The sequence below is a fragment of the Suncus etruscus genome, chromosome 16 (assembly GCF_024139225.1).
Source record: "Suncus etruscus isolate mSunEtr1 chromosome 16, mSunEtr1.pri.cur, whole genome shotgun sequence".
Taxonomy (NCBI): Eukaryota; Metazoa; Chordata; class Mammalia; order Eulipotyphla; family Soricidae; genus Suncus; species Suncus etruscus.
Genome location: NC_064863.1, coordinates 42,059,103 through 42,074,294, shown reverse-complemented (window position 1 = coordinate 42,074,294; position 15,192 = coordinate 42,059,103). Strand labels below are relative to the sequence as shown.

Sequence of the window (15,192 nt, the reverse complement as noted above, 5' to 3'; positions counted from 1 at the left end):
GTCTCCCCCCCACCCCCATTCTGTATACTTAATTACTGCCAGGTATTGTTCTTTCAGGAACTTGGAATTCACTAATGAACAAAAAAAAAAAAAAAAAAGAGAATTTCTTTTCTTATGGAATGCACATTTGTAGGGTGAAGAGAAAAGCAGCACATGATAAGCATAACGGATAGCTAAATTATAGTTGGGCTGTATGGCAAGTATAATAGACAAATATAGAGTAGGGTAATGCATTTTGGGAGATCTAAGTGGGGCTTATGGACATTTAAATAGAGTGGTTATGGTAATACTCATTGAGATATTCAGCTTCTTTTGTTTCTTTTATTTTTAGCTTCAGCACCGGTCAGCACAGTGACTAAGAACTGCTCCTCTTCCAATTTTCATTCCTCTTTGGGAAAAAAGAATATCATCATGTCAAGCATTACGATTGACCCAGATGTCAAGCCTGGTGAATATGTCATCAAAAGCCTCTTTGCAGAATTTGCTGTTCAAGCTGAAAAGAAAATTGAAGTTGTAATGGCTGAACCCTTGGTGAGTAGAACTGACCTATAAATCCTGAAATATTTTCCTGGCTTTTGTATTAGCCATTCTAATAAAAAAGTTTTTCTAAAGGAAATAATATACTTCAGAGAAGCCAGTCTGGGAAGACTGTGCACTGTGTAATTTTAGCCATAAACAACATTTTAGAAAAGGCAAAACTAGGGAGGCAGTAAGAAGGATTAGTGATTGTCTGAGGTTGGGTGGAGGTGGAGGAGAGTAATAGTAAGGCCAAGATAAGAGAATTTTCAGAGCAGTGAAAAAAATTATGTATGATACGTAATGATGGTTCCATGCCGTGGTGTCTTGACAAATGTAAGGAAGTGAAAGTAATCTAAACTTAGGGTGAGTAAGTTGTATCTGTAATTGTTTCATCAATTATAACACAGGTGCCACCCTAGTGAAAAATAATGTTAATGAGAGGGGTGGTGCATCTGTGGGCAGAAGGCATGCAAGGTAACTCTATAATTTTCACTCAGTTTTCGTCTAAAAAAATTAAGGGGTAGGTTAATAGTAAAATGATCTAAAAACTAAGATGACTTTAGAATCTGCTTTGATAAGTTACTTCAAGTTACAAGTGAATAAAAATGGATATGAGCAATGAGAATTTGTGAGACAATAAGACCTAACCTAAAGGAAATGTATAGAATATTTTATAGATTGGTAATAGGAGAGTAAATAGATTTATAATAAACAAGATATGAGACATTGTAATCCATGAGGCATACTTTAAGAATGTGAGATACTCTTATCTGAATAGAAGGAAAAGGAAGGAAACACAAATGTTTGGATCATATTTTAAAGAATTGTGAAAATTATTTTGATAGATAATGAGGTAATTAAAACAATAAGATCAAGAAGAAACTAAAGGCAGAGACATTTAACTGCTATATAGTTTAGGCTGAAATACAGAGTCTTGAACAAAGGCATCAACTGTGGAAAAAGGTAAGAGTAGAAGTAGAATTAGTAGGAAATACAGTATGTAAATGGGAGTGGGGTTTGAATGGCCATTAAGGTTCTTTTTCTTGGGAGTGCACACCAGGCAGTGAGCAGGGGTTACTCCTGGCTCAATGCTCAAAAATTACTCCTGCCAGGCTCAGTGGACCATATGAGATGCTGGGAATAGAACCCAGGTCCATCCTGGGTCTGCCACAGACAAGGCAAACACCCTACTGTTATGCTATCTCTCCGACCCCCAGAAAGTTAAGATTCTTGCAAGTATTAGAAAAAGCAAAGAATAGTATGTTGTCGTATAGTATAGAGAAGCTGAGAACAGTGACTATTGAGAGAAAATTGATTGGATTTAGAAAAAAAGTAGCCTGGAACAGTTTTAGTAGGATGCTATAACTGTGGAAGGAAACTGAATTTGAAGGAAAAAAAAACCAGTATCACAGTGCTGGTTAAAAGTGGGTTATTTTAAGAAATATGGGAGGTAATGCTGAAATGTATTTGATTTTTACACCACTGCATTAGGCATAGGCATTCCTACTTATTTGGGTCTCAGCCATTTGTAGCTCATTGAAAGTCCAGTACTAACTAGCAGGCAACAGAATAATGAGTTAGATACATTGATAGCTTTGGAGCTAGCCTGTCTGATCTTTACAATTTGAATGTACCATAGAAGTAAGGGAGTAATGAAACAAATAAGCATCTAGATGATCCCTTGAAAAAAGGAGAAAGGTTGAAGGAGTTAAAGAAAGCATTATTATATGTTCTTAATGAAGTCGAACTGAACACTGCTGATAGCAAAGGTATAGAAAGTGGGTGCATGCATGTAGTTTAGTATCTTTCTGAAGAAACATTTAGTAACATTCTGAAGAATGCCACAATGGAATAATGTTCACAAGGAGTACTGTTAGTCAAAACTCAAATCTCAATGTTGTGCAGCTTTCTAAGTGCAATTCAAAGCATTCTATAATGATAGTTTCTATACCAGGGCACATGTATTGTACAGCATGTATATAGAATAAAGTTTTAGTTTGGATCATGGACTATAGAACTGGTTTAATGATTACAGGGTTTGATTATACATATGCTTACTCCATAGAATGCTAATTTTCTTCATCAGTGGTCTGTGAGCTACAAGATAGATGGTTATGTTAGCCTGCTTTACCAGAGTATAGTAAGAGCAGGAGTCTCTTTTGGAGGGGGAGTAAAAACTACATTATACATATGAAATATGTTGACAATAGTCATCTTGGTAAATATATGGATAGTACTATGCTGTATACTTAAAGTTTGCTGAGAGTAAAAATTAAATGTTTGTTTAGAAAAAATTCAACAGTAAATATTTGTGACAGTGAATAAGGTAGTTTTCTTATGTTTCTTTTATTTTTCCCTGCTTTAAGTTTTAGGGCCACATTCAGCAGTACTAAAGGCTTTTTGCTTGGTGTTCAGGAGTCACTTCTGACTGGCTCAGGGAACCAAATGTGATTCCAGGGAACAAATTAGGTCAGCTATGTACAGGACAAGTGCCTTACCAGCTCTCCTATCTCTCCAGCTCCAAGTCTGTTAACACAGTATGACCACACTATGATCACATAGCTCTATCTAAATATTATTATTTTACTTGTGAGTTGTATCACAATAAAGCTGATTTCAAATTTCAAATTTTCACAAGTATAAAGATCATAGTATAGTGAACATCATTTACTTCACCTTACTGTAAATAATTTAAATTGTAATTTGTGTAGTAAAATAGCAAATAAGTTGCTTATTTAAAAAAAAATTCAAATGTTCAGCATGGTTATAAAACACTTGCAGGTTTCAGAAAACATTTGATAAATACTGCTATGTGGTCTGTTCCTAACAACTTTCACATACTGCATATTCCTAAAAAGATTTCTTTTGGGGGAGCCGGAGAGATAGTATGAAGGTAGGCATTTGCCTTGCATGCAGAAGGATGGTGGTTCAAATCCTGGCATCCCATATGATCCCCCGAGCCTACCAGGAGCAATTTCTGAGCGTAGAGCTAGGAGTAACCCCTGAGCACTGCCAGGTGTGACCCAAAAACCAAAACACACACACACACAGATACACACACACGACTGCCTTTTAAAAAAATTTTTATTTTGAATCACAGTAAGATAGTTACAAAGTTCTTCATGATTGAATTTCAGTTATACATGTCCAACACTCATCCAGGATACCTTTTCTGTTACCAGTATCCCTAGTCTGCTTCTTGCCTTCACCTGTGCCTGCCTCTATAGCAGACATTTTTCTCCTTTTTTCCCCTCTCTCCTTTTTTCCCCCTTTTAAACACTGGTTTGCAATGTAGTTGCTGAAGAGGTATCATACATATCACTTTACCTCTTTTCAGTACTCAGTTCTTTTCTAGCACATTCATTCCCAACTATCATTGTCATAGTGGTCCCCTCTCACTCTAACTGCACTCCCCACTCTTTATGTCAAGTTTTCTACCACAGACAGGTACTCCTGGCCCTCGTCTTTATTATCTTTAGGTATTATTACCATTTCTTTAAATATCCCACACATGAGTGTGATCATTTTTAGTCTCTCCCTTTCCTTCAGACTCATTTTGCTCAGCATAACACTCCCATGTATATTCATGTATAAGCAAATTTCATGACAGTGTAGTATTTCATTGTGTAGATGTACCATGGTTTCTTTGTTCACTCATCTGTTCTTGGGCACTTGAGTTGTTTCCAGATTCTGGCTATTGTGAATAAATAGTGCTGCAGTGAACATAGAGTACAGAGGGCTTTTCTACAATGTGTTTTTGGGTTCTTAGGGTATATTCCCAAGAGCTCTATACCTGGACCAAGTACCTCGGAAATGTTATTTTTGAACCCTGAAGGATTTTCCTCCCTGTCAGCACTCAACTCATCCAGAACTTCTCACATACAGGGGATGTGCTAGATCCTGATCTATTTATTGGTCTGTTTATTTATTTATTTATTTTAGTTTGTTTTGGGGCCATTTGAGGAGGTGCTCAGGGTTTGCTCCTGGCTTTCTACTCAGGGATCACTCCTGGTGGGTTTTGGGGACCATATCCTGGCCTTTTAAAACAGTTTAGCTTTAAAGGTCTTGAAAATAAAAGATATTAAAAGATTATAAGATTCCAAAAATTTATCCATTTCTTCCAGGTTTTCATTTTTAGTGGCATAGAGTTTCTCAAAGTAGTTTCTGATTATCCTTTGAATCTCTACAATATCAGTAGTGATCTCTCCTTTTTCATTCCTAATACGAGTTATCAAATTTCTCTCTCTTTCTTTCTTTGTTAGTTTTGCCAGTGGTCTATCAATCTTGTTTATTTTTTCAAAGAACCAACTTCTGCTTTCGTTGATCTTTTGGATGGTTTTTCTGGTTTCCACTTGATTGATTTCTGCTCTCAGCTTTGTTATTTCCTTCTGCCTCCCTATTTTTGGATCCTTTTGTTGAGCACTTTCTAATTCTATGAGCTGCGTCATTAAGCTATTCAGGTATGTCCCTTCTTCTTTCCTGATGTGTGCTTGCAAAGCTATAAATTTTCCTCTCAGTACTGCTTTTGCTGTGTCCCATAGGTTCTGATAATTTGTGTGTCCATTGTCATTTGTTTTCAGGAAGGTTTTGATTTCCTCTTTGATTTCATCTCGGACCCACTGATTATTCAGTATGAGGCTATTTAACTTCCAGGTGTTAAATTTTTTCTTCTGTGTCCCTTTGTAGTTTATATATAATTTCAGGGCTTTGTGGTCAGCAAAGGCAGCCTGCAAAATTTCTATCCTCTTGATATTATGGAGATATGTTTTGTGTGCTAACATGTAGTCTATCCTAGAGAATGTCCCATGTACATTAGAGAAAAATGTGTATCCAGGCTTCTGGGGGTGGAGTGTCCTGTATATATCTACTAGGCCTCTTACTTCCATTTCTCTCCTCAGGTCTAGTATATTCTTGTTGGGTTTCAGTCTAGTTGACCTGTCTAGTGTTGACAATGCCGTGTTGAGGTCTCCCACAATTATTGTGTTGTTATTGATATTATTTTTCAGATTTGTCAACAGTTGTATTAAATATTTTGCTGGCCCCTCATTCGGTGCATATATGTTTAGGAGGGTGATTTCTTCCTGCTGTACATATCCCTTGATTAATACAAAATGTCCATCTTTGTCCCTTACAACTTTCCTAAGTATAAAGTTTGCATCATCTGATATTAATATGGCCACTCCTGCTTTATTTTGGGTGTTGTTTGCTTGGATGATTTTCCTCCAGCCTTTTATTTTGAGTCTATGTTTGTTCTGACTATTCAGGTGCGTTTCTTGTAGGCAGCAGAAGGTTGGATTGAGTTTTTTGATCCATTTAGCCACTCTGTTTCTCTTAACTGGTGCATTTAGTCCATTGACATTGAGAGAAAGAATTGTCCTGGGAGTTAGTGCCATCTTTATATTAAAGTTTGGTGTGTCTGTTGGTAAGCCTTGTCTTAAAGTATGCCGTTCAGTTTTTCTTTTAAGAATGGTTTTGAGTCTGTGAAGTTTTTGAGCTGTTGTTTGTCTGTGAAACTATGTATTGTTCCTTCAAACCTGAAAGTGAGTTTTGCTGGGTGCAGTATTCTAGGCGAAGCATTTATTTCATTGAGTTTTGTCACTATGTCCCACCACTGCCTTCTGGCCTTGAGTGTTTCTGGTGACAGGTCTGCAGTAAATCTCAAGGATGTTCCCTTAAATGTAATTTCTCTTTTCGATCTTGCTGCTTTCAGAATTCTGTCTCTATCTATGGGATTCGTCATTGTGACTAGGATGTGTCTTGGGGTGTTTTTTCTGGGGTCTCTTTTAGTTGGCACTCTTCGGGCATGCAGGATTTGATCACATGTATTCATTATCTCTGGTAGTTTCTCTTTAATGATGTTCTTGACTGTTGATTCTTCCCGAAGATTTTCTTCCTGAGTCTCTGGGACTCCAATGATTCTTAAGTTGTTTCTGTTGAGCTTATCATAGACTTCTATTTTCATCTGTTCCATTCTTTGAGTAATTTTTCCATTGTTTGATCATTTGCTTTGAGGCTTTTTTCCAATTTCTTCTGCTGTATGTAATTGTTATGTATCTCATCTTCCAGTGTACTGATTCTATCCTCAGCTGCTGTTAACCTGTGGGAAATCTCAAACATGTTTTTCTTCAATTCATCTACTGAGTTTCTCAGACCTGTTATTTGATCTGAAATTTCCGTTTGGAGTTTTCTCATTTCTATCTTCATATTCTCCTGATTCTTTTTAGTTTTCTCTTCTATACTTTGTTTGAGTTCTTTGAACATGTTCCATATTGCAACTCTAAACTCCTTATCTGAGAGACTGACTAGGTGGTTGATCATGTTCAAGTCATCAGAGTTGCCATCTGCATTCTCTATGTCTGGCACTGGCCCGTGTTGTTTCCCCATTGTCACACTAGTACTGCGTGTTTTTCTACGTGTTGTGATTGTATTCATTGGCTAAATGCTGTGCACCGTCGCGAAGGGGAGCGGAGCAACCGTGCTCCTCTGGCTTCTCCCTTTCTGGGCGTGTGGACTCACCTCCACGGAAGGCTCACAGGAAGGCAGGCTGGCAGATGGGCCGCACCCAGGATGAAATCAGGCCAAAAATGCAGGACAGCAGAGTAGAGAGGCAGAAGGGTGCTGGCATCTAAGATCCAGCGAAGTTCAGTGGCTCCTCCCTTTCTGGGCGTGTCGACTCACCTCCACGGAAGGCTCACGGGAAGGCAGACTCCCCGGAAAGTTCACAGGAAGGCAGGCTGGCTGATGAGCCGCACCAAGGGTGAAATCAGGCCGAAAATGCAGGACAGCAGAGTAGAGAGGCAGAAGGGTGCTGGCATCTGAGATCCAGCAGAGTTCGGTGGCTCCTCCCTTTCTGGGCGTGTCGGCTCACCTCCACGAAAGGCTCACGGGAAGGCAGACTCCCCGGAAAGCTCACAGGAAAGCAGGCTGGCTGATGAGCCGCACCAAGGGTGAAATCAGGCCGAAAATGCAGGACAGCAGAGTAGAGAGGCAGAAGGGTGCTGGCATCTGAGATCCAGCAAAGTTCGGTGGCTCCTCCGAGAGCATATCTAAACACACCCATTACTATTGAGGAAATTAAGAAAGTAATCAAATGTCTGCCCAAAAACAAAAGCCCAGGCCCAGATGGATTTACTAATGAATTCTTTCAAACCTTTCAAGAGGAACTACTATCAATCCTGGCAAGACTCTTTCATGAAATTGAAAAAACAGGAAAACTTCCAAATAGCTTTTATGAAGCCAACATTACCTTGATACCTAAACCAGACAGAGATGCTACGAAAAAAGAAAATTACAGACCAATATCGCTGATGAATGCAGATGCAAAGATCTTCAACAAAATCCTGGCAAATAGGATTCAATGCCTCATTAAGAAGATCATCCACTACGATCAAGTAGGTTTCATTCCAGGAATGCAAGGCTGGTTTAACATCCGTAAATCTATCAACATAATACACAACATCAATAGCAAGAAAAATAAAAATCACATGATCATATCAATCGACGCAGAGAAAGCATTTGACAAGGTCCAACACCCATTCTTGATCAAAACTCTCAGCAAGATGGGAATGGAAGGAACCTTTCTCAATATAGTTAAGGCCATCTACTACAAACCAGAGGCAAATATTGTCCTCAATGGAGAAAAACTGAAAGCCTTTCCTCTAAATTCTGGCACAAGACAAGGCTGTCCTCTCTCACCACTCCTATTCAACATAGCACTGGAAGTACTCGCTATAGCGATTAGGCAAGAAAAGGATATCAAGGGAATCCAGATAGGAAAGGAAGAAGTCAAGCTCTCACTGTTTGCAGATGACATGATACTCTACTTAGAAAACCCCAAAGACTCTATCAAAAAGCTTCTAGAAACAATAGACTCATATAGCAAGGTGGCAGGCTACAAAATTAACACACAAAAATCAATGGCCTTGTTATACACCAATACTAATAAGGAAGAAATGGACATTAAGAAAACAACTCCATTCACTATAGTGTCACACAAACTCAAATATCTTGGAATCAACTTGACTAAAAATGTGAAGGACCTATACAAGGAAAACTATAAAACTCTGCTCCAAGAAATAAGAGAGGACACGCGGAAATGGAAGCATATACCCTGCTCATGGATTGGCAGGATTAACATCATTAAAATGGCAATACTCCCCAAAGCACTGTACAGATTTAATGCGATCCCCCTAAAGATACCCATGACATTCTTCAAAGAAGTGGACCAGGTACTTTTGAAATTTATTTGGAACAATAAACACCCTCGAATAGCTAAAGCAATCATTGGGAAAAAGAATATGGGAGGAATTACTTTCCCCAACTTTAAACTTTACTACAAAGCAATAGTTATCAAAACAGCATGGTATTGGAATAAAGACAGGCCCTCAGATCAGTGGAATAAGCTTGAATACTCAGAGAATGTTCCCCAGACATACAGTCATCTAATTTTTGATAAAGGAGCAAAAAATCCTAAATGGAACAAAGAAAGCCTCTTCAACAAGTGGTGTTGGCAAAACTGGGTAGCCACTTGCAAAAAATTGAACTTAGACCCCCAGCTAACATCATGTACGAAGGTAAAATCCAAATGGATTAAAGACCTCGATATCAGCCCCAAAACCATAAGATATATAGAACAATACGTAGGTAAAACACTCCAGGACATTGAGGCTAAAGGCATCTTCAAGGAAGAAACTGCACTCTCCAAGCAAGTGAAAGCAGAAATTAACAGATGGGAATATATTAAGCTGAGAAGCTTCTGCACCTCAAAGGAAATAGTGCCCAAGATACAAGAGCCACCCACTGAGTGGGAGAAACTATTCACCCAATATCCATCAGATAAGGGGCTAATCTCCAAAATATACAAGGCACTGACAGAAATTTACAAGGAAAAAACATCTAATCCCATCAAAAAATGGGGAGAAGAAATGAACAGACACTTTGACAAAGAAGAAATACAGATGGCCAAAAGACACATGAAAAAGTGCTCCACATCACTAATCATCAGGGAGATGCAAATCAAAACAACAATGAGATACCACCTCACACCACAGAGAATGGCACACATCACAAAGAATGAGAATAAACAGTGTTGGCAGGGATGTGGGGAGAAAGGAACTCTTATCCACTGCTGGTGGGAATGCCGTCTAGTTCAACCTTTATGGAAAGCGATATGGAGATTTCTCCAAAAACTGGAAATCGAGCTCCCATACGATCCAGCTATACCACTCCTAGGAATATACCCTAGGAACACAAAAATACAATACAAAAACCCCTTCCTTACACCTATATTCATTGCAGCACTATTTACCATAGCAAGACTCTGGAAACAACCAAGATGCCCTTCAACAGACGAATGGCTAAAGAAACTGTGGTACATATACACAATGGAATATTATGCAGCTGTCAGGAGAGATGAAGTCATGAAATTTTCCTATACATGGATGTACACGGAATCTATTATGCTGAGTGAAATAAGTCAGAGAGAGAGAGAAAAACGCAAAATGGTCTCACACATTTATGGGTTTTAAGAAAAATGAAAGACATTCTTGCAATTATAACTTTCAGACACAAAAGAGAAAAGAGCTGGAAGTTCCAGCTCACCTCAGGAAGCTCATCACAAAGAGTGATGAGTTTAGTTGGATAAATAACTACATTTTGAACTGTCCTAATAATGAGAATGTATGAGGGAAATTGAGAACCTGTTTAGAGTACAGGCGGGGGTCGGGTGGGGAGGAGGGAGACTTGGGACATTGGTGATGGGAATGTTGCACTGGTGATGGGTGGTGTTAAAAAAAAATTTATAAAAGGTAATATTTAAAAAAAAAAGATAATAAAAGATAATATGGGTGAAAAGACCTAATGTGACTGAGTCTTTAAAATGACAGTTTTCTCCCTTTTTCTTTTTTCTTTTGGATCACATCCGCAGAGTAAGTGGCCTCTCTCCCCCTTTTTCTTCTGATAACATTGTTGCCATCACCCTGGAGCAGGCTGTCACCAGACCATTACAGTACCAATCCAGCAGTGAGTGGCTTGTCGCCACTCATCCATATTTTTTTCTCCTAACCAGACTTTTCTTCATTTAAGATATAAACACCATAATTTTCCTGCTATAAAAATCCTGTTCACTTCTCAGTGTCATGGGATGAACTTAAGCTGTGGTTGAATCATTCCAGTCTCCTCCCATTCTTGTTAAAGTTGGTTTAACATCTCACAATTCTCACTTGGATTTTATGCCAGGATGCAAAATTGCCTCTCTACATTCTGCTGCTATTTGCTCTCACATTTCTATCTATCTGACACGGTTTTAAGTCCGGCGGTTTTAAAACTTTGGCTCATTCTTCCAGACTTCCCGTCTAGTCCTTCTTACAGTGATCTTCCTCCCCCAAATTAAAAAAAAAAAAATCTTGTATTGCCACCATCCTCTGTTCACTTTTCTAGTAGGCTCACATATTTGTTGCATGTGCTGCTTGAGGTATAGAGTGGAGAGCTGGGTCTCTCCTTCTCTGTGTGTGCCCTGCCCTCAGCAGTGTCTGCTTAGTAGATAATGCTTCCTGCTCAGAACATAGTGGGGCAGGTTACCTTTTTTCTTCCAACAAAACCACAGTATAATGGTTTTAACCTGATTACCTCCATGTTTCTTCAGAATAGTCTGATGCTGGACATGGATATGTTTATTCATTCATTTCATGTGTCATCTCAGAATCTATCAGGTTATAACCTGAAATTATAAAATTATAGGTGGAGAGTGGTTTGAACCCCGTCAGAAAATAGATATTTTTCTCCATTATCCCAAGGAGACCTTATTCTTTCTGACACACCCAGAAGAAAAAAGAAAGAAAACCAATGTTACTGCGGCAGAAAATGGACATTAGAAAAAAAAATCCATTACATCTTTATTGATTTCACCCACCATGTGCTATTATAGCCACCTATAATGGAATGTGGAATCTCTGCCAGCTTAGTTTTCAAGTCTGGGGCAGAGTGTACCATCCATCCAGTATCAAGATTAGGGAATGAAGCTCTGGGGAGATAATACAGGTGTTAGGTGTATCCAACCCATGTTTGATCCTCATCACCCTTCACCCCACCTTACAGTCTTCCTCAGTAACACAGGATATAACCTTGGTGGTCGACACAGGACCCAAACTGCAATGAATTCCAAGGTCCTAGCAGTGTGATTGGCTAAGAATCATTTGAGAAATTCCCACCTCCACCCCACCAAAGAAAAAGATCAGATAATGAAAGGACATGTAAGCTGATATTGGCACAAAATTGACATTATAACTTACTGCGCATTGGTTGTGATTTCATTTATTTTGAAATGTATCCCATCTCCTGTTAAAGTAAGAAATTATCATCCAAGAGTACTGTCAAATTCTTGGATCAAACTCTTGAAAACATCTTCCTGGCTTGTCAGTAAAAGGCCTTGTCCCATAGTCAGTCAACCTGTAGTTGACTAAAACAAGTTAGTTAGAAGGACAAATGTGAATGACTTTGGCTGAAATCTGCCATTAAAATGATAGAACTGGTCTTTTCCTTTAGAAGTCATGATCAAAGGTTAAAAAGGCCACATACTCAAAGATAACTGAGCCTGAGTTTTAATCATTATTTCATTTTCATTTTAGAAGAAAGTCTAATCTGGAAGGAAAACCAGTCATTGAAAATGCAGCTTGCAAACTTTGCAATTCAGTAGTTTAGTTTTCTTTGTACAAGAGACAGAACAATCCAGTGTAATGATCTAGGTGAATCCAGTTTTGTCTGTTCATCTTATAATTTGTCAGTGACTAGAAAAGATAGGAACCAAGGGTATTAGCCAGTTACCTGCTGATTTAGGCTCTGTGTATTCGATTTGGACTCAGCACTTCTGCAACACTGCAATTTCTGCTGTTTTTTTAAAAAATATTAAATTTCTAGACATATGAAGTTGTTTCTTGACATGCACTGTTATTTCTTCCAAGGGTTTTGCTTGTCCTTACATGCTTCTTGATTTACTGTTGAGACACTCAGTATTAGTGTAGCTCAATATCCATGTGCAGTGTTTGGATTGTGGGTCACCATCTGAACGAAGTTCCCAAAGAAGGGCACCTGTTATATGTATATTCACATAAACCTCTACTTTGCTGCAATATTCAGTGTCTCTGGCACCTTTTAACTTTTCCCTTGTGTAAGGGGACAGTTCATGTGCAGATACATAACTGAAGGTCAATTTATCTGCTAGAACTAATGAGTAAAAGAGGAAGGAGGGGTAGTTTTTCTTCAGCAGTCCTTCAGCAGCCCTCCAAATTCATCTTCACTTTCACCTGTTTTCAGGTGCCCCAGCTTTCCAATTTCCAAGTCTTTCTGGAGTTTTGAGGTGCCAGCTGAATCCTGTCAGACTCCCTCTCCTCTGCTGGTCCACTTCGACGTCATTTTCTCACTGTTCATCCTGTCAGGAATCTCCACCCCAGTCATTCCAATCTTGAAGCCTAAATCTGTCCAAGCTTAAATCTGTCCTAAATCTGTCCAAGCTATAATTGTATTTGCATTATTGATTGGATATTTAGCTCCACAAGGGTAGGGTTGTTGAGGCGAGTGCTGCTATCTTTCATCCAAAATTATTGAGGGAAAATTGAATCATCTCAGTGTCATTGATAGGCTGCCAAAATCTTTTCAATAAATTATCTTGCTTTCCCTTGCTTTTCCTCTACATATATACTAAAGAATTAGTTGAGATTATGAAGGTTTGTGACCCCTAGAACCATTATTGTAAAATAACATAAAAAGTAGGAATAGTTCTGAAGGCTAGAAAATAAAAAATTACTCTTAAGTGGTCACAGTGATAGCACAGAGGGTAGGGTGTTTGCCTTGCACATGGTTGACCCGGTTTGGGTTCCTGGCATCCCATATCTTCTGAGCCTGCCAGGAGTAATCCCTCAGCACTGCCAGTTGTTGCCCAAATACCAAAAACTACAAAAAAGGGCTCTCAAAATTAAGATAATCACTGCTGTCCATAGTTATCTGTCTGCCATTTTCCATACCTTCTATTATCCATCTCTGTAGTCTCTGCCACCTTAAATCTCTCACATACACATATAAATAGGGGGTATATACATGTGTATACATATACTATTATTATAAAAAACACTTTGTAGATGTGGCCACATTTGTAAAATACTTGTGAGTGGGATTTTTGCTGGGTCTAAAATTCACATTTACATTTATATCTACACTTAAATTTGTATTATATTAAATTTATATCTACATTTATGAATTTTTTTTTTTTTTTTTTTTTTTTTTTTTTTTGGTTTTTGGGCCACACCCGGTGACACTCAGGGGTTACTCCTGGCTATGCGCTCAGAAGTTGCTCCTGGCTTCTTGGGGGACCATATGGGACGCCGGGGGATCGAACCGCGGTCCGTCCTAGGCTAGTGCAGGCAAGGCAGGCACCTTACCTCCAGCGCCACCGCCCAGCCCCTACATTTATGAATTTTGACAAATTATTGCCAGAGTTCTACAGATGTTGTTGCCTATAACTGTTTCATTGGCACTGTTCTTAGTTGGGTAACTTCACAAGTACATTATACTATCAGACATTTTTGAGCTTCTCACAACTATGAAAGGTAGTTATTTACATCTTTAATTTGCATTTCTCTTTGGGAAAGGTAGGTACCTGAATAGATATTTATGAGCTGAAACGGTTCGTGTATATGAACTATTGATTTTTTTTGGTACTTAAAACATATTAGGTATTGACTCTCAACCAAGCTGTGGAAACTCTTTACTATGGAAATGAGACTTGTCTATAATAACTATTGCTAATATTTTTCTTCTGATTGTCATTTGGTTTTTATTCTTAATGTGGCATATATCTAAAATCATGCAGAGGACTGGAGCATAGTATAACATAGAATAGTGGGTAGGGTGCTTGCCTCGCTTTCTGCCCACCTGGGTTTGATCTCTGGCATCCCATTTGGTCCCCTGACCAAAATGGCCAGAAGTAATTCCTGAGTGCAGAGCCAAGAATAACCCCTGAGAATCGTTGGATGTGACCCTAAAACCAAGTAAAAGTAATAAAATGCAACCATGCAAACACTTTTCCTCTTTCATTAATATGTGTTTGAGTTTTGGGGATATATGGCTTTTGATATATATTTTTTTACATTTAGAAAGATTGAGCTTGTTTTAAAAAACTTTGAGGACCTCTATTTTCCTTTAGACTTTTTATTGTTTCATTTTTTTAAGTCTCTAAACATAAGGATTTTTCAAGGTAATAATTTAGTTTTTTATCCACAATCTATTGCCTCAATACTATGTTATATTTTACATCTTTGCCCCAGTCCTACCTTTACTATTTTCTCACAAATATTTGGTCCCATTTCTGCATTTTTCTTTGTGATAAAATCATCTTGTTTTTTTCTTTCTTTGGCTTTTGAATCAGACCCTGAGGTGCTCAGGGAACCCTGCAATGTTAGAAATTGAACCAAGGGCTCCCACATATCAAGCATTGCACTCCACCCCTTTCAACCATTGCCCTGGTCTCTAAAGTCATCTCATAAAAAAATGAGTGTTCCAAATTATTTTAACATCTTGTTATTTGTAATTATTTTCCTATTGTATTAGCTTATTGAATTAACTATAAAATGCTATGAATAAAAATAATATAATTTATTATTTAGCTATATAATGCAATAAATA

The 15,192-nt window shown here is 38.3% G+C and overlaps 1 protein-coding gene across 2 annotated transcripts in view; it reads left to right on the top strand.

Annotated features, from left to right (window-relative positions):
- The window catches only part of FRYL (FRY like transcription coactivator), a 263,554-nt gene that overhangs the window by 97,500 nt on the left and 150,862 nt on the right, over window positions 1–15,192 (top strand). For both annotated transcript variants that reach the window (XM_049790204.1, XM_049790203.1), the window contains one exon: window positions 332–531. In XM_049790204.1, coding sequence (XP_049646161.1) covers window positions 412–531 — 120 coding nt within the window. In that variant the 5' untranslated portion in view covers window positions 332–411. Of the gene's footprint in view, window positions 1–331; window positions 532–15,192 lie in introns of those variants that run through there.